Genomic DNA, 20,583 nt, shown 5'->3' on the forward strand with positions numbered 1-20,583 from the left:
TGATGGTCGTTTCTATTTCCTTGGTGTTAGTCATAACCTCTCCTTTTTAGTTCATAGTTGTATTAATTTGGGTCCTCTCTCTTTTCTTTTGGATTAGTTTGGCCAATGGTTTTTTGACCTTATTAATTCTTTCAAAGAACCAGCTTCTAGTTTCATTGGTGTGTTCTACTGTATCTCTAGTTTCTAACTCATTGATCTCTGCTCTACTCTTAAATATTACACAGCCATCAGAAAGGATGGATACCCAATTTTTGTATCAACATGGATGGGACTGGAGGAGATTATGCTGAGTGAAATAAGCCAAGCAGAGAAAGTCAATTATCATGTGGTTTCACTTACTCATGGAACATAAGGAATAACATGGAAGACTTTAAAAGAAGAAAAGGAAAAGTGAATTAAGGGAAATTGGAAGGGGAGACGACCATGAAAGACTGTGGACTTTGAGAAACAAACTGGGTTTTAGAGGGGAGAGGGTGGGGGTTTGGGTGAGCCTGGCGGTGGGTATTAAGGAGGGCACATACTGCGTGGACCACTGGGTGTGGTGCCTAAACAATGAATCTTGGAACACTGAAAAAATGAATTAAATTAAATTAAATTAAATATACTTTATTGCTTAAATAATGCTAACCATCATCTGAGTTTTCAGTGAATCATAATCTTTTTTCTGGTTGAGGGTCTTGCCTCCATGTTGATGGCTGATGACTGATCAAGGAGGTGGTTGCTGAAGGTGGGGGTGGCCATGGCAATTTCTTAAAATAAGACAACAGTAAAGTTTGCTTCTTCAATTCACTCTAGTTTTCACAAACAATTTCTCTCTATCATGTGATGGTATTTGATAGCATTTTACCCACAGTAGAATCTTTTTAAAATTGGACTCCCATCCTGCAAATGCTGCTGCTTCTTTATCATCTAAGTTTATTTAATATTCTAAATTCTTCGTTGTCATGTTAACAGTTTTCACAACATCTTCACTAGGAGTACATTCCATCTCAAGCAACCACTTTTTTGCTCATTCATAAAGAACAACTTCTTAACCATACAAGTTCTATCATTAGCTTGTAGCAGCTCAAGCACATCTTCAGTCTACTCTTAATTCCAGTTCTCTTGCTATTTCCACTCTGTCTGCAATTACATCCTCCGTGGAAGTCTTGAACCCCTCAGTGTCCTCCATTGGAGGGTTGGAATCTACTTCTTCCAAATGCTCATTAGTATGGATGTTTTGACAGCTGCCCATGAATCACAAATGTTCGTAATGACACCAAGAATGGTGAATCTTTTACAGGATATTTTCAATTTAGTTTGCCCAGAACCTAAGAGAAACCACTATCTAGGACAGCTACATTTTTACAAGATGTATTTCTGAAATAATAAGACTTGAAAGTTGAAATTGTTCCTTGACCCATGGGCCGTAGAATGTTGTGTTGGCAGACATGAAAATAATATTAGTCTCATTGTACATTTTCAGAAGAGCTCTTGGATGACCAGGTGTATTGTCAATGAGCAGTGATATTTTGAAAGGAATCTTTTTCCCTACATAGTAGGTTTCAATAGTATACTTACAATATGCAGTAAACCATGTCATAAACAGATGTGCTGTCATCCAGGCTTTGTTGTTACATTTATACAACACAGGCAAAGTAGATCTAGCATAATTCCTAAGGGCCCTAGAATTTTTGCAAATGGTGCATGAGCACTGGCCTCAACCAAAAGTCACCAACTGCATTAGCCTCTAACAAAGGAGTCAGCCTGTCCTAGGAAGCTTTGAAACCAGGCATTGATTTTTCCTCTCTCACTATGAAAGTCCTAGATGACACCTTCTTCCAATATAAGAAGATGAAAGAAGATGAAACAATGTTTCATCTACATTGAAAATCTTGTTTAGTATAGCACCTTCATTAATTAGCTAGATATTCTGAAAAATTTGCAGCAGCATCTACATTCAGCACTTGCTGCTTCACCTTGTACTTGGATGTTGTGGAATTGGCTTCTTTCCTTAAACCTCATGAACCTCATGAATCTCATAAACCTCTGTTGGCTTCATACTGTTCTGCAGCTTCCTCACCTCTCTTGGCCTTCAGAGAACTTAAGAGAGTTAAGGCCTTGCTCTGGATTGGGCTTTGGCTTCAGGGAAAGTTGTGATTAGTTCGATTTTCTATACAAGCCACAACATCTTTCTCTATATTGGAAATAAAGCCACTTTGCTTTTAATTTTCCTTGCCTTCATTCGCAACCTGGCTAGCTATTTGGTGCAAGAGACCTAACTTTAAACCTACCTGGGTTTTTGACATGCCTTCCTTACTAGGTTTAATTATTTCTGGCTTTGATTTAAAGTGAGAGATGTGCAGCTCTTCCTTTCACTTGAACACGTAGAGGTCAGTGGAGCAGTCAGAACATACAAGCCATTTATCTATCAAGTTCACCATCTTATTTGGGCATGGTTCATGGTGCCCCAAAACAATTATAAAATAATATCAAAGATCACTGATCATAGATAACCATGTTAAATATAATAATAACGAAAAGTTTGAAATACTGTGAGAATTACCAAAATGTTACCCAGATACACAAAGTACACAAATAGTGTTGGGAAAATGGTACAATAATAAACTTGCTCAATGAAGGGAGGCCACAAGCCTATAATTTGTAAAAAAAAACACAATATCCATGAAGTACAACAAAGTAAAGCACAATAAAATGAGGTATGCCTATAACCATAAACTGTTCTGTTTTTCACTTTTAGTAATATAGTAGTCAATAAATTATAACTTTGTGTTAGATTATTTTTTTCCCAATAGTAGGCTAAATGTAAGTGTTCTAAGCACAGTTAAGATAGGTTAGGCTAAGCTTTGATGTTTGCTAGATTAGATGTATTAAATACAATTTTTATTTAGGATATTTTCAACTAACAATGGAAGTTCTAAGCTGTTTCCATTTTTGAAAATTAAGAAATCCTTACTAGAAGACCCCAAATGGACTTCCTCTTAAATACCATTGACCTGAATTAGTTCTATGCCCCTTCTTAAGAAACCAATGGTAGTAGGTTCCAGTAACATTAGGAAGCAGAACAAGTAAGTTTTCAATTTTGGAAGCAAAATACTGGGAGGAGAGTATTTTTTTGGGGGTGTAAAATAATAAATAAATAAATAAGGTGTTGGGGGGTAATTAGTAGGAAGGAAAGATGTGGTAGAACACAAATGGTGTTAACATTGCAGGAAGACCGTGTTTGGGAACCCCTCTGTCTAAAAGAGCAATTGGAGTCAGCAAAAACAATATGTCAGCTCCATGTAGAAGTCTGATCTTGCATGATTCTGTGAAAGAAATAGCACATTAAGAAAGCCAGAGTGATCTTCTTACCAGATCACTTTCCGAGAACTGGGGCTGGACCATAGAACCTTGGAACAACCCAGAGTACCTGGTTGACCCTGGTAGGGTCAAGATAGCCTGAACAGAAGAAAGAAAGGATAAGGACGAAAGGGATGAAGTTCCTTCTACAACTTAGGAGGCCTGGTTTGAGTGGTACTGTCAACTCTGACTCACTTGAGCAATGAAAGAGGAGTTTGGATATTTTTGAGGAACACACTCCAAAGCTCAGAGTTTCCGACAGTGCGGAGTCCAAGGCATAGACCTCACTTGCTCAGGGATAAGGGGAGTTTGGGGGACCTGAGTTGGTTCAGACAGCCAGAGAGAACGCTTCTTGAAGAAAAAGAAGACTACAGAGGAAAGAATTGTCTAATGGCTAACTTGCAACAGTTCAGTGCAGAGGCCATCACAGATTTCATTCTGAATGTAAGCTACCATTTAGTTATGAATACCTGGAGCTCTAAATGGAGGATTCTAAAACCAAACCTAAAGTCCATAGCTCAAGGCCATGATCTGGAAAAAGATTCTTCCATGAGTATAGGAAGGGAGATGGGGAGACCATGTCAGAGGTTTACCATTCTTGTAGGAAAGGGCTGTCTGAAAGCTTTATACTTTGGATCGACACAAATACCATATACCATCACATGTGTTCATTGGTCTGCTCTGAAATATTTGAGAGAAACTTAGATTATTCTATAGCCATCAAAATTTTTAAAATGCCTATAATTCAGCTGCTAATGATAAAGTATAGGAGTATGTCTATTTGTGTGTGTATGTAGCACATTAAGAGAGCCAGAGTATGTGAGGAAAAAAAAAGTGTGTGTGTGTGTGTGTGTGTGCACGCATGTGTGTATACTGGTAAATAAGTTTGGAAGCACTTAGAGACTGGGGGAATGTGATGGATTAAAAATGAAGAACTCATTTGACAGCCCATCTTGACAGCTCCCATGCCCTAAGAGGTAGCTGGGAAGTGTTTGCCAGGAAAACCTTCACCAAGCTTGTGTCTGGATGGCCCTCAAGAGGAGAAAAGTTGTCCTCATAGGAAACATCTGAAACTCATTCCCCAGGGGCAGTTCAACAAAGCAGAAGCTTATCAAGTGAACAAAGCACATTTTCTTTGCAAAGTTCTGGCTATAAGCATAAATGGAAGTGGAATGCAACCTGAAAGAACCATTCAGTCAGCTGCAGGTTTCCATTTATAATTTTTATTAATTGTAGTGATAAAGCATTTACCAAGGAAATGGTCTGACATGGAATATTTTTTAAAAAGCCTAAAAAGGTGTCTTATGAAACAAAAATGGCTTTGGGTTTCAGGGTTGATGTGCAAACCTTAGCCTCATGTACTCTGTTCCATTTAAATCCTCTGAAGTAAGTACAACTCTCACATAGCCAGTCAATAGAAACTGAAAAGTTTTCTGGGCATTTTTCCAGAAAGTCAAGTGTATTTTCCATCAACGGCACTTTTCACTGTTTTTCCCAATATTGCTACCTACTTCTAAGATAGAGTGGAAAGCACAGGTCACCTTCAACATAGCTTATTATTCAATATGTAAGCAGAGTTACATATTGTTGTACACAGTTAAGACTCCCAAATGGTTCAATCTAATAACCTCCCACCTATTATCAGTATGGGTTGGTGCTGGGGCCTGCAATCGCCATAGCTGCACCAGAGACAGAATATGGAAAATTTTCTAGATTATAGGTCCACAGCGTTAAGGGATGAGCACCTGAGGGAAGTATCAGATTAGAGCCCAGGATGTGACGCACACCCAAACTGCTAATCTGAAGGGGGCCCGACAGTGAGAGCCTGGACATGTCAGTGACTAAGACAATTAAGAATGTGGAAGTTTTGCGGCCCCTGGGTGGCTCAGTCATTAAGTGTCTGCCTTCAGCTCAGGTCATGATCCCAGAGTCCCGGGATCGAGCCCCACATCAGGCTCCCTGCCCAGAGGGAGGCCTGCTTCTCCCACTCCCCCTGCCTATGTTCCCTCTCACTGTGTCTCTCTGCAAGTAAATAAATACAATCTTTTGAAAAAAAAAAAAGAAGAAGAAGAAGAAGAAGAAGAAGAAGAAGAAGAAGCTGATAGGTTTGAAGGTAAAAGGGGCTGAAAACAGCTTGGCATGGAAGCCCTGTATCCAGTTACGGCTCCCTTGGACAGAGGATGCCGGAACAAACAACTCCAGAGCAGACGAAGCACAATAGTTTTTGGTTTTATTATTATTTTTTACTGTGATGATTCCACTTTACTTATATTTTGTCATATTTTTGCTTTCTTTAAAGGAAGAAAAAGAGAAAAAAGTTATGGTAGATTTTTAGCTGAAAGTTTGATGCTACTCCCTGTACATTCATGGTATCTCATCATCATCATCATCATCTTTATTATTAATATTATTATTTAACTCTTGGGAAGGGCTCTGAGGAAAGAAAACATTTTTATTTAGGAAAATCAATAAACTACTTGGCTGGGTAGGGAGAAGATCTGAAAAAGAGATATTAACAGAGATGCATAAAAATGAAGAAGCAATCTAAGCATGGAATGGAACTAAGGAGTCAAAAAATGGGAGAAGAACCCCAAGCTCCAAGGTAGAAACTGAAGACACGGATTTGGCATTAAATGGCTTATTCCCTTTTAAGAACAGGGAAGTCAAAAATCCAAATTAAATAGCCTACCATCTGATACCATGCTAAATGACCTTGTCTCCCCCATCCTTCAATATTGCCCACAAATCTCCAATAAATGTCCTTGCATACCTTGTTGGAGGGGACTTTTAGAAGGATATCATCATAAACTGATGGTAACCCACACTGAAGACACTGTGAGAGTACAGCAGCAGGATAAAGAGCAGGGTATGAATATTCCACAGGACCTGGGAGCTTGTTGTAGAGGAGGTTAGGAAAGAAATCCTTGCAAATTCCCAGGAATCTTGGAGAGGGCATTGGATTTCTTTTTGCAAGTGTATGTGTCCAAGCCAATCTTAACTAGAGGTGGCATTCTATATATAATATTGAGATTGATTTCACAACTGTCATCTGAAATGGTGAATGAATCATGCTAGGCTTCCTTGACTCTTCAGGGAACAGGATGGCACACATAACAGCAGTTTTTGAAATCAGAGTGGTAAAGCGTTCTAAGAAAAAGGAGTGAAAGACAGCTGGCACACCACTGAAACACACATAATCTCGAAAGCCTCTTCTATCATTATAGAGTGCTAAGTGAGGCAGAATTTCTTTGAAATTAAAGAATACATTAGTTCTTTATAGTTTAAGAAACAAGTCACCTCAAGGCAGATTTTGTTAACTGGGGAAGAATTGCTTGAACAATATGTTGTCCAGAAAGGTTGGCTGAGGGAAGTGGAAGCTAGGTTCCCAAAGGGGGATCATCCTACATGAAGGAGTCTTTGGGCAAAGGACAGCAGAGAACAATGTCAAGATAAGGACATTCAGATTGCCTATGCATAAGGCAAGGGCAGACGTAAATTATCAGTTTCAAAAATAAAGGACTTGAAACTATTTGCTGCTCAAGCTGGTGGAGAGGTTCCCACCTCATATGATCTCTAGTTAGTAGGTCCTGGTGTTGTGCCCTTAAAGAAGGGAATGTGTTTTTCATGGGAGAGTTCTCTGGCATGTAGCAGGAGAAAAATGGAAAAGCTCTTACATAATGTAAAGAAAGTTGGAACGAAGAAGAGACCAAAATTGAAGTCCAATCCTGTCACATCCTGTCTAGCTTTGAGATTTAATATCTCTCAGCCTCAGCTTACTTCTCAGCATTACTGTGCCAATAATGTTCACCTTGCTTGACTTTGGGAATAATTAAATTAAAATGAGGTAAAATATATAAAGGAATCTGTCTCTGATCTTGGGCCTTTTAGGGGCTCATATCAGTTTCTAGTTCTTTCATTCCTTGGTGTCAGTTGACACATGGAAGGAAAAGAAAGAATATAAACTGTTCCTTTAATCATCCCAATTTTCCCTTCTGCATATTTGACTTAAGATCTACTCTAAATTATTACTATTTACAACTGAAACAATGGTGAGTCCTTTTCTCTTCTTCAAAACTCAGTAGTATATTGCCAGTTCTGGATCATTTACTAGTTCTATCATATACTTAGCCTAACTGTATTCAGTTTAACTATATTATTCGCCCTTACTCGATTGATGTAAAAACACTTAATATAGGTTCTCTCTTTTTCCCTCCCACCATGAGTAAAACAAACAATGCCTCACATGCTTATCTTAGCCATGGAGTATATCCTTATTCTTCCTGCTTACCTATTATACTGATCTGAGAATCTACACTTATCAAAAGTTCATCTGCATAGTAATAACCCATAGATTTTATTTAAAAAGCAGATTTCTGAGCCTCACTTCATATATTCTAATTCAATAGGTATGGGAAAGGAACAGAAAATGATCTTTGAAAAAAACAGCCTCACTCATTCTGATACAAGTGGTCTTGGTCACTGTGAAAGATCCCGCCAAGATTGTAAGAGACCCAGAGAACTAAAATATGCCGTATTTCCCAACTTATTTTGTTCCTCAGGTTCAGAATGTAGAGGAGAATTTCCTAAAACCAAGTAATAAATTCACATAATTATTTTGGTTGGAAGGAAACCAAGTGAAGAAAAATCTAGTCTGGCACGTATTTTGCAGATGAAAAAACTGAGCCTCATAAAGGTAGACTGATGGGTACCTAAGAAGTCACAGCTAGTTTGTCTGGAAAGTTGTTACCTAAGACTGCTCCATTTTCTTGCCTATGTGAGCACAGCACCTCAACACCCACTCTTGCAATAAATATAACGTTAGAAATAACTGTGTGTGTGTGTGTGTGTGTGTGTGTAAGGTGAAATCTTCTCTAGACAAGCTTAAAACAAAATAATTAAATATTATCAATTTAAAATGCACCCTAATACTATTATACTATTAATATTGGCTGCTCTGAGCTAAATGTTGCTTCCAAATAATTTATTTCACATGGCTTTTCATTGTTTTATCAACATGATAAACTGTTCATTTTATTTTCTTTACCTTCTTGAGGAAAAGATAAAACCAAATGGAACTATAATTTTCAACTTGTATTTTTAGAAACCCTAAAGATGTCATACATCCAGACTCCTGTTTATTGCAGGTTAGGGTTGGTCCTTCAATAAAAATTACCATAGCAGTTCAATACATTTCTGTTTAGAGATTTAGCTGTTTTTCTACAAGTAAAATCTGTGCTTAGTGGTGGGACTGAAAACTTGGAGGAAAACATACATACATATTTTAATTTTATCACACTTAAGAAAATCTGGACTTAGGCGCTTAAGTGAGGCTGAACAATTCCAAATAAATCCATGAGGAAAAATGTTTATAAGAAATTAAGGTATATTCATTTAAGTATAAATTAAAGAAGAAAAATCAGTTTCTGGTCAAATAAATTATTGGGGCACTGGGGTGGCTCAGTTGGCTAAGAGGCTGCCTTCAGCTCAGGGCATGATCCCAGGGTCCTGGGATCGAGTCCCACAACAGGCTGCTTGCTCAGCAGGGCATCTGCTTCTTCCTTTCTCTCTGCCTGATGCTCTCTCAATCTGTTGAATAAGTAAATAAAATCTTTAAATTAATTAATTACTTAAGAAGAACATTCTAAAACATGAGGGGAAATAATGTTGAATTTCACAACATACCATAGAAACATAAAGTCCCCAACATGTAATATATATTTTAAACAAATTCAGTAATATTTCCTAATTACTATTCAATTATTCCATGGACTCTAGACTTGCTCTAAGCAAAACAATCTCTTCCTCTTGCAAATGAAGTTATCTTCTTGCACAGTTGATTTAATTTCTAGATGATAAAGGTTCTTTCAAATGTGGAAATCCATGGCAGTCCAGAAGGAATTTTGTTCCCAAGCCTAATTGCAAAATTTTCTCTTTGTCCAATAAATACATTTCTGAAAGTATTCCTTTATTATTAAGCTTTCAACTAACTCTTCCTTCTTGCACTTTATTTCAAAGATCATACAGAACAATATTCACTAGACTTTCCATATTTTCCAAATTGAAATATCACAAGAAAATAATAAGTCCTGTTAGGTTTGCACAATGAAAAATTAAAAAAAAAAAAAGAAGAAGAAAAAAAATCTTTACGGAGAAAGAGATCATAGCTCTGTAAAGGTTGATAGTCAAGCTTTAGAATGATTACCATTTTCCTTTCCTCTGAGTTGAATTAACTGTGAGACATGTTCAACCTGTATCCTTGAACTCCCCATGTGAATGAGCTCCAGTTACCCATGCAGTAGTTGGCTTTGTAGTAGATTCTGTTTCCTTCTCTTCCCTAGCTAGCCTCTTCACTCCCTCTGTGGTCATCTTCCAGAGAAACTATTTACACTAAATCTTTCTCAGAATCTGCTTCCTGGGGGACCCAAATAGACAACCTCAATATCTGTCCATTCCATATCACTGTTCTCACCCTCTTCCTCCTTACAGATAGCCATTGTGCTCCTAAGCGACTCAGAGCACTGAAAGCTGATACCAACCAAACTAAAAAGTACCCAATTCTCCATGTTTTCTCCACAACCAACATTTGCCCTTCCTGTACTCATGCTCTTAAGACTCAAGAATCAAGATTTTTGTTGAGAAACTGAAGAAATAGGTTAGACTGTGATGTTCAGATACAGCTTGTTTGGCTAGAAATAACACAGTAGGAAAATCAAAAGACTTTGTTTTTGGTCTGTCATTCACTACTTTGGTGACCTCAGTCAAATTACTCTTGTGGTTCACATTTTCCATCAATGAAATGAAGCCAATATCTGACATCTGTCATGAGTTGGAGTACAAAAGACTCTGAGAATTGGAAAACTTAAGATAAATAGGACAGCATTTCAAAGAAAACCCCCAACTTAGAAGTTGCCTTTAATAATGGTATAGCCTGTTTCAAAGTTCAGACCTTCAAAAGTAGAGAAGATAGAAGAGCCCTAAAGCATTGTTTGTGGGGGGAAAAATGGGTATTTCCACTCTAAAGAGCAGCATTCTGAGAGGATTTAGTCAAATCAAATACATGAGTACTTATGATTAAACAATTCAAATCCTAGGTATATACTTCAGAGAAATTCTCATAAATATCCAAGGGAAGGCACCTGGGTGGCTGTTGGTTAAGCCACTGCCTTCAGCTCAGGTCATGATCCTAGAGTCCTGGGATCAAGTCCCACTTCAGGCTCCCTGCTCCGTAGGGAGTCTGCTTCTCCCATTGACCTTCCTCCTCTCATTCTCTCTCTCTCAGATAAATAAATAAAATCTTAAAAAAAAAAAATCCACAAGGGAGTACATGTAAAGTGGTGCATCACAACCATACCTGATAGAGGAAAACAACTTGGAAGACCACCAATGGACAGGTAGCTAAGTGATAAGAGATGAAAACACATCACACAGCTGTGCAGAAATAATCCATTTGACATTTACAGAGCATTGTGAATAGAACTTAAAACCAGGGTGACTGGGTGGCTCAGTAGATTAAGCTTCTGACTCTTGATTTTGGCTCTAGTCATGATCTCAGGGTCATGGGATCAAGCCCCACATCCAGCTCTCTGCTCAACTAGGTGTTTGCTTGAGTTTCTCTCCCTCTCCCTCTCAGAGTTCCTCTGCCCCCTCCCTGCTCACTCTCTCTCAAATAAATAAATAAATCTTAAAAAAAAAAAAAAAAACCCAAGAACTTAAAAGCCATAGTGCTAGGAGGAAAAAAAAGAAACAGAATAGAAACAATATCATTTATGATTCTTATATATTCAGACAAAAGCAATGCATATCTTCAAAACATGTAAGTAGGGACTATACATTAAACACATAAGAATGTATGCCTATAGCATGGGAAGGAAAGACAGATATTATTTATAAAGTTAATCAATCATCTAACCAATAAATACTTCGGGGAAGGACTTGCCCAAACTTATAACAACAGTCTGCCATCAACTGAAAAGTGTGATAAACTCAACTTTTCATACCCATGGTCAAAAAAAAAAGAATGAATGAATGAAAGAAAGGTTTAATAAATGGGTGGTCTTTGAGTCAGAGTATCTGGATTTGAATTCTGCCTCTACCACTTATGAGCTCAATTTAATCTTTTAGAATCTGATCTCACAAACATAAAATATAAGTAATAATATTACCTATGTTGCAGTCTCATTGTGAAGGTTAGGTTAAATTCAAATGAAGCACTTGGTGTGAGGCCTGGCACATGATAAGAACACAGTGAATATGAAATTGTTACTAATACTCTAAAGTGATGCCTTATACCGTGTAGCAGGTTGATAGAGAAGTAGTGTTTTTTGGGAGAGACAGATGAACAGAGAGCTTTACCAAAGCTCTGCTGCTCTACATATGCTAAAGGAGACTATAGGAAAGCTTTGTAATTCCAGGTACCAATCTATGACTGACAGTAGATCATTCCAAAAATTGCAGGTAGAGAATGAGAAAGACCAGTTGTTCTTTGGTAGACAACTTTGCCTACTTTGCCTCGGGCAGGATTGTGGGGTAATGTAGCAGTGGTCTAACACCACTATGGTTCAAACAGAGCCAGCTCCAAGGGAACAAGGATTACATGCAAGAAGTAAGTAGAGGAGCCATTACCAAGGCTCACCTGCTACCAGGAGCTCCCTGTCTGGAATTGCCATGGTTTCCTGATAAGTGTGTATTGCTCTAGGCTTTCCAGATAGACAGAAGGTTATAAGAAGGAAACCAGGTAGACAAAATTGGGACTGATGGCCAACAAGATATGCTGCATAGATATGCTGGACAGTGGGCTCCCAGGATTCTCATCAAAGTATGGTTTTGCTCTGTGGTCTTTACTGCTCCCAAGATTATAAGAATGAACTGACTCGGAAGTAGCCTTTACAAGAATCATGTGACAACAGAGAAACCACAATGTGAAGAACATCCCAACAACACAAAGCTCAACATCACTGGGCTGCCCCTAGTACGGGGCCTGTCCCGGTAACGTGGAACCCGAACAGAACAGGAAAACTGTGTGAGTTATGTGAAATGCCAGCTTTCTCATGTTCAAGATTACCACAATGAACCTCTGAATATTAGCATCCCCTGAAAGCAGGCAGGGGCTCATTTTTTAAAAGTTGCTCATTTTTTTAACACATAAAAAAATCAACCAATCAATCTAAAGGGAAATAAAACCTAATTCAGTAAGTAATGTATGCATTAAATAATAGTGGTGTTGAAAAATAGTCACAACCATTCTTCTATTTACCCATGGTTCTTCTTTATTTGGCAGCTAAATATAGGGGCATGCTAATATTGTTGTCAGCTTAATAGAAGGCATTAAAGGCTCTAACAGTGGTGCAAGAAGCTATAGATAAATCTTTTCTACGCTGGGTGTTAGTAGGGTACTGTGATGTTATATGCCTGCAGGACACTTTTTTTTTTTTTTTTTTTTACTTCTACTGCAGTTCATAAAGGAAACACTCATAGGAAAAAAAATAATTAAACATCAAATCTAGCAAGTAATTAGCACCAGCATTCCAGAAAACTTCAGCGCAGCCTGCTTCCAGCTTCTGCTCAAACTTCATTGCTACAAAACAAGAGGAAATAGTAGTTAGGTTGATGAGATAAATAAAACGTCAAAACTACACCTGAAAATGTATACATTAGCATTTGGACATAGAGTCTCATATAAAAAATTATTTATAGTGGGGAATTTTAATTTTTCCCCTTAGGAGCTATTTTCTTGTTACACAATTAATGGCATAATAAAAACCTACAGCTGTACCTTCACATCAAACTCTGATCTCTTGAGAGTTCAGCAAGCAGCTCTGGTCTCATGCAAAGGGTTATGATGGCTTTGGGGGTCTGGTGCAGCCTTAAGGTACAGCATTTCCACATCCCACCCATAAGCCCTCACCCACTCATCACTTGACTGCTGTCCCACCCCTGTCCTTTAGCGCTGATGCCTCCACCATTCCCTAGAATGTATTCTCTCAGACAAGGAGGGAACGAGTAGTGGGACTGGAACAAATCCCAGCTTTTGCAAAATGGACCATTACAAAAGACAGACAGCAAGTGGGGCTCCTATTGTTGTTTTTGTTTTTGTTCCATATACTGATTCAACTGGATTTATAATGCTACTGTGTGACCCAGGAGTGATTTTCATAATTTCTTTATCCATCCATCTCCATGTGTTCCTATTTGACAAGGTTGGACTCTCCAGCACAGAAGATATAAATTTAATGGAGGGATTAAGTAGATTATACAAATCAAAGAAGGAAGTTTCAAAGAAAGTATCAAAGATAAGGGCAGAAGAGAAATTTAGTTCTAAAACAGCACTCTGATTGAACAATGATGAAAGGGCACTAATGGAAGGAGATATCCATAACTTTATACTTCCGGGTGCCAATGGAGCATTCCAAATGGCAGGTGGAGAAGAGAAGAAAGAGGCCCACCGCTCTTCTGTAAGCAAGTCTCCCTGTTTTGCCCTGGGCTGGATCACAGGATGATGAAGCCATGGTCTGGGAGACATGACTCCAAAAGAAGCACTAGCTATGTACAAGGGCTAAGTAAAGCAGACCAGAAACCTGAGTATTGCATGGCTGAGCAGTGAAGCAGAAATGTGAAACGTGGACACATTCTGTATCATTTAGGAGAAACTACATTTGTTAAATGAGAAGGAGGAGGTAAGGAAAAAGCTACTAAAACAAGGGGGTAGCTCCACACTGCACTAATTTTTTTTGGCCACAGAAAATCAGTAGTCATGAAATATCTAAGTTGTAGTTTTCATCATTTGGGGTTCTCCAAAGCTTTAAAATAGAAGGAGAAAATGACTAAATCACATCTCCTCCTTTTCTAACAAATAAAGACTACTGTCTATTTGATTTTCCTGAAAGTACCAACATTTGGTAGCTAATACTGCAAGAGATTTAAAGGAATCATCATCCTTTAGCTAATGCTTATGAAGTGTTATGTATTTTATACACTCAGCACTTGGCATGCATAAATGCAAATCTTCACCATTATCCCTTGATCTCATTTTACAGAGAATGAAATTGAGGCTCAAAAAAAATTAAATATAGTGCCCAAGGCCACAGCATTTGAAATTAAACCCTGGTCTGTCCAGTGTTTCCTATTTGTTTTTGTTGGTGCTGTAGTCATTAGACTGTCTTGGCCATATACGAAAGCCCATATTGTGTCTGGCTTATAAATGATCAACTGCATCATTGAAAGTACTTAAACAGATGATATGCAAGGATATAAGTACAGACAGGATAGTAACATTCAGTCAAATACTAGACTCGATGTCCTCTGAATTCTTTTCATTTAAGATTTTTAATTATGTAAGTAATTAAATCAGATTGAAGAGGACGAGGTAGCTCATCCACTGTGGCCCTGTTGGCAAACCCAGCACTATTTCTCAGTTCTTTCTGAACCCATGGGCAGATCAAAGTCATGTCTGGAATCACAGTTCCGCAGTTGGTTTGAAGGGATGCATTATGCTATGACAGGTAGAGTTGGGATTTTCAACATTTTGTCAAGTCTTTAGTTACCTTTGCCAATCTCAGCGCATACAGCATTCAATAACTTGGGAAAAACAAAGGTCTGACATTTCAGAAAGATGAAGTTCACTAATAAGATAAATAAATAAATCCTTATGTTTCAGACGAGCCTCCCGGTAGTTGAGGCTCGGGACTGTCTTACGCTGCCAGTTGAACAACACACTTATTTTGGATATAAGAAAATATAAATAAGAACTTAAGGCATTTTTAAACATCATAATTTTGAAGGGACTCAAATCCCAATTTTTTTAGTGAACTTTGGATAATAAGTAATGTAGGGTGTAAAACTTTAAACCAATGTTACAGAAAGCATTTCTTAAAAGAATGTGCTGTGTGAATTTTTTTCCCCTTCTTATACAAAACCATTCATGTATACTTTTCTTTGCCAAAAGAAAGCCAAATGATCTACGTATGTGCCCTTGTAACTATGAAACCAGACTTCCCCCAAAAATGTTATTTACAGGAAATGTATATAATCTTATTACTATATACTCATTGTTTTCCAAAGGATTTTAAATGTATTTTGGACATTTACGTAACTACTAACTTCAGTGTGAAAACACAAGATCCAGATCAGAATTTATTGTCCAGAAGCCAGAGTTATAAAACATGCAGTAATTAAGGGTGCTATAAAAGTAGCCTGATAGATAAAGAATATACATATAACGGATACTAGAGAGCATCACATTGAATCTGGGGTCAAAAAATTTAATATCTGGATAACCTGAGCTCCAAATAATTATAAGCCCTGATCTTATTTTGTTTTTCTTGAAAAATTAGCACACAGAGGATTGGAAGTCCACTTAGTTCCCTGACTTTTGCTCAGCTTTACCATGACTCACGACAATGCCAAAACCAACAATAATCTATTGAGATGACTTTGAAGGAGGGACCTCAATTTTACCAAACCCCCACCTCTCTTACATTTGATTCAGCTGTGTCCCTAGAAAAGAAAAATAAATGACACTTGCGTCTTTTTATTGACTACTTCAGAGTAAGACTTTCAGATTGCAGATCTGCCCCTTGTCTACCAGTTGAAAGAACAAAGGGAAATTAGAAAGAAGAGACTTCATTCTCTTTGTTGAAAATAAAGGAAGCTGGGCATCTGGGTGGCTCAGTCAGTTAAGCATCCAGCTCAGGTTTCTGCTCATGGGTGGTAAGACAGCCCTTCACTGGCTCCTTGCTCAGCAGGGAGTCTGTAGTCTGTAGTCTCTCCCTCAGCTCCTTCCCCCACCACACTAAAATAAATAAGTAAGTAAATAAAATAAATAAATCTTTCAAAAAAGAAAATATGGGAAGCAATTTCCCTCCCTCCTTCATAGAGCATCTACTTTAAAAAAGAACTTGTCACTGTAAATATATTCTCCTCCCTTGGAAATACATACACATTCCTCTAAAAAGTCAAAAGGCATTTTGTCACCTTTAAGACCCAGCAATGTCTTTCTCAAGGCCTTTGAGAACCATTCCTTTGTATGTAAATGTCCAGATGAGACAGTATCCCTGTCTCCTAGTCTCTGAGAGAGGGTAAGAGCCTAACTTTGGCCAAGTTTAGCTGACACCTGGCTCCAAGGGGTAAAAGTAACTCATCATAAAGATATGAAAACTGTGGGCGCCTGGGTGGCTCAGTGGGTTAAGCCGCTGCCTTCGGCTCAGGTCATGATCGCAGGGTCCTGGTATCGAGTCCCGCATCGGGCTCTCTGCTCAGCAGGGAGCCTGCTTCCCTCTCTCTCTCTGCCTGCCTCTCTGCCTACTTGTGATCTCTGTCTGTCAAATAAATAAATAAAATCTTTAAAAAAAAAAAAGATATGAAAACTGTACTTTTGCTTGGCGTAAAGCCAATTAACTAACATGGTTACCCCAATTGCCAGGCAGTTTAGGGTGAACTATGTATAATAAATACTACTGCCAAGTCTTATTACTTGAGGATGCATTGAATTATTGTTTATCTTGACAAATGTGCATATAATGGGTTTTATCCCCTTGACTATGTGAAGCGTGAGATTTCTTCCTGTCTTTGCCATCTCTGTGTGATTGTGATGCATATAACATTCTAATTTAATGCTTATTTAATAACAAAAGTGTTTCCTTTCTCTACTATCTTTAAGAAAATGATTTCTGGGCCAGCAGAATTTTTTTAAAATTATATTTCCCCAAAACAGGCAGGGGGCTTATAACCCAAGAAAGTCATTTCAGTGGGGTGCCAAACCTGCACTAGGAATGTCCTTCTTTTTCTGATTGCCTTGTCTACCTGGATACCTAAGCAGGGTGGCTAACCATTCCGGTGTTCATATTATTTGTGTTTATTAGATAAATTTACTCTGGCTCTCTAGGCAGTTGTCTATCAAAGCATATGAATTTTCTTTTAATCAGCAGTTAATAATATCCAGATCCTGAGTTCTTGCCCGAGATTACAACTTTGAACTCAGCAATCCAAGATTTATCGAAGCCTGATTTTGAGAAATAACATTTATGGGAAATTGCCTCAAGGGAACAGAGTGGGCCCATTTCTCTTGATAATTTCGTTTTTACCCTTGAATCAAACCAGAAAATGAGAGTGGCTTCCAAGGACAAGACGCTCATTTTCTCTTCCCTATGTTCTCATCTGGAGACTGGAGATAAAAGGAACGAGACGTGCTGTCCCCTAAGATTAGAACTTGAAACGTCAATGGAGGTTCTGGAATTTGAAATAAAATAGACACAAAATGCTTATGTGCACCACAGCAGCAAATCAGTTGTAGTCACCTTGCTAGCACTATTGCTATCTTGCCAACTCTTAAATGTTTATCAAAACTCTGCACAGAGAAGGAATGAGAAAACAGAAGAATTTGCCTAGTATGTGTTTATGGGCAGCTGGTGAATGATTAGCTCTCAAGTTGTGTTAAGGGCAAGTGGATCCAAAAGGTCAGAGTCAACTGCATCTAATCATGTTTTTGGAAATCAATTGACCCTCAAGTGAAAAATAAAATGGACCCAGGGCTGCGTGTAGCAGGCGATGTGAAGAGCAGCAGGTCTGATTCTATCTCTTCCCTCACTACAACGTTTACAATTAAGCCTGGGAAAAGAGAAGAGGACTACAGAGTAGCTGTGGATCAAAGAGTTGCTGAATTCACAAGACATGATAAACACAATCAGAAACAATTATTGCAACTAGAATTTAATTTCTTCTAAGTAACTTTATGCAGAAATCATTTACTTCAGGCAGGGAGTTTTCTATAAATGAGGTGGTGTTATAGATGCACCTACTTTAGAAATTACTGCCTTGCTGTGAGTGAACAAATGACAAGTATGAAAGTGAGCTTCTTTGAAAATTGATCAGGTACAATCAATTATTTAGAGATTTCATCTTTTTGTATGAAGGTTTGTCACTGGCCAAGGATTTTTTAAAGTACCGTATAAAATGCTAAATAAAAAAATCCTTTGGAATGTACTATCCCCCACGAAACTCCCCACACTCAGCTTGGCCCAGCCTGAAGATTTTCCATGCTCGTGTGGAATATCAAAGAAAACACGAAGAAATCTTAGGTTTTACTATAGGTTAATTCTCAAAATTAACCTACCAGGTGAAAGAAAGCACATGTTAAACCTTTATCATGGTAGGCAGAAATATGTGACCTCATTTTTTCTATGAATTCAAAGCATTTCCTGAAACAAACTTCTCGAGGATTCTCCTGCTTTGATTTTCAAATTTTTGTTTCCGAGATCTAATAACTTACTTGCTTTCCTAGATTATCCAGAAAGGAGCTAGAATTTGAAAATCTCCATTCTTGTCACCCATTTGTGCAACCTGGAGAGATTTTCAAACCACCACCACCTTTGCTCCCTTCAGAGATCTTTGACTTAGTTTGCCTGGAGTGAAACCCTGCTACTGGGGCTTTTAAAAAGTCCCAGGGGAGTCTATCTAATATTCCACCAGAGTTGAGAACCCCTGAACTAGATTATAACTGGAAATGTTGTTTTGAGTTAGTTGTTTTAAAGTGTATTTTTAAAATCATATGATTTATAAAAACAAGGGGAAAAATGAAACAAAATGGGATCGGGAGGGAAATAAACCGTAAGAGACTCTCAATCTCTGGAAACAAACTGAGGGTTGCTGGAGGGGAGAAGTGTGAGAGGGGTGCGGTAGTTGGGTGGTGGACAGTGGGGAGGGTATGTGGCCTGTTGAGTGCGGTGAATTGTGTAAGCCTGATGATTCACAGACCTGTACCCCTGAAGCAATAATACATTATATGTTAATAAACAAACAAACAAACAAACAAGGGGCAAATCCAACCAGATAAATCTGACATCTGTTAGTTTTTAAAGGAATTACAAAGCAAATTTTTAAAAAACTAGTTATCTACAAATAGCAGGACTGAAAATAAGAGGTGGGACTCTGGTAGTAAGAAAGGCAAACTTTGCTTTAGGAAATGAAAGAAAAGCCAAGGGGGAATTTCTGAGATCCAGTAAAGTTTCCTCTAAAATTCTTTACTTTCACTGGGTATTTAACTGGAATGGGTTACTCCTTAAGCCACAGAGTCGTAAGAATAGAATTGTTGTATTTAAAACAGATCATGTTCTCAGTTGGTGCCATGTAGGTAAATAAATAAAAAATAAGAGGGTTTGTGGAAAATGTACGAGTCCGTATTGCAGCCTGCCACATACCAGAAGGAGTTGTAAGAAGTTGTGAAATTGCTCTAAGATGTGCCAATATCACTAACAAGTAAAATACAGCACACTGGAAAAATAAAATGGCCTTTTGCTTAATTGTTTACGTTTCTTTTAATACCAACAGTAATGTACTATCTCTCATAAATATTAAACTTCAAACTTTAGTTTCTTTACTCTCATATATTCCAAACCTGAGATTGAAATCATCTTTTGTTAATCTTACCCACTAGCTTAATTTTAAGTTTTGTCTCTCAAATTATGATAATTGATGCAAAAAATGCAAATATGGCACCCAAGCTATTCTTTTTTGCAACACATTCCAAAATCCTTAATTCAGCACTTATTATCTGAACTGGATGTCTTTGTTATTTAAATAACCAATTGATTTTCTATTACTGTGTAGAAACACTCTTATTGTGTAGAAACAGCCTATGTGAGTTTGAGCCAAAATTATTATGTTTGAAAGAAAGAACATTTGATTATTTCTTTTTACATTCATCTGAAATGCATAAGATTTGTAAAATTTGGGGGCATCTGGCTGGCTCAGTGGGTAGAGCATAGGACTCTTGATCTTGGGGTTATGAGTTGAGCCCTGTGTTGAGTGCAGAGATTACTTGGAAAAAAAGATGAAAGGAAGAAAAGGCTCAGATGGCAGAAGGAATGGCTTAAGAGTGGAGAGAAGATAAGCCTCTGCAGGTTACGAAGTCAAGAACCTAATTAATCAGTGACAAGAAACACAGAGCAAGTTAAGTCAATGCCTGAATGGGAAAGTTTGGAAAACACTCACTGAAATGTGTAAAATTTATTCATTCTATTTTTGGACATAATTGTCCAACTTTTTACTATTACATAATCTGCCACTGTCACACTGAAAGGGCTAGTACATTTGACAAAGAATTAATATCCTTAATATATAATGGGAGTTTACAACTCAGTAAGAAAGATATTACCGTACCAGTAGATAAATGTATATCACAATGCATAGACAAAATAGACAAAAGGAGTAGAAAAATACAGAATTCTTTAAATGCAAAGAAATGTGAAA

General features: G+C 37.8%; 1 protein-coding gene across 1 annotated transcript in view; it reads right to left on the minus strand.

Moving 5' to 3' along the window:
* Positions 1-12,612: 12,612 nt before the first annotated feature.
* The window catches only part of MLIP (muscular LMNA interacting protein), a 171,901-nt gene continuing 163,930 nt past the window's right edge, over positions 12,613-20,583 (minus strand). Inside the window, exon 13 of the mRNA XM_059399037.1 lies at positions 12,613-12,916. Within this exon, the coding sequence (XP_059255020.1) occupies positions 12,911-12,916 (6 nt within the window). The 3' untranslated portion in view covers positions 12,613-12,910. The remainder of the gene's footprint in view (positions 12,917-20,583) is intronic.

Source organism: Mustela nigripes, chromosome 5 (genome assembly GCF_022355385.1).
Source record: "Mustela nigripes isolate SB6536 chromosome 5, MUSNIG.SB6536, whole genome shotgun sequence".
NCBI classification, from domain to species: Eukaryota; Metazoa; Chordata; class Mammalia; order Carnivora; family Mustelidae; genus Mustela; species Mustela nigripes.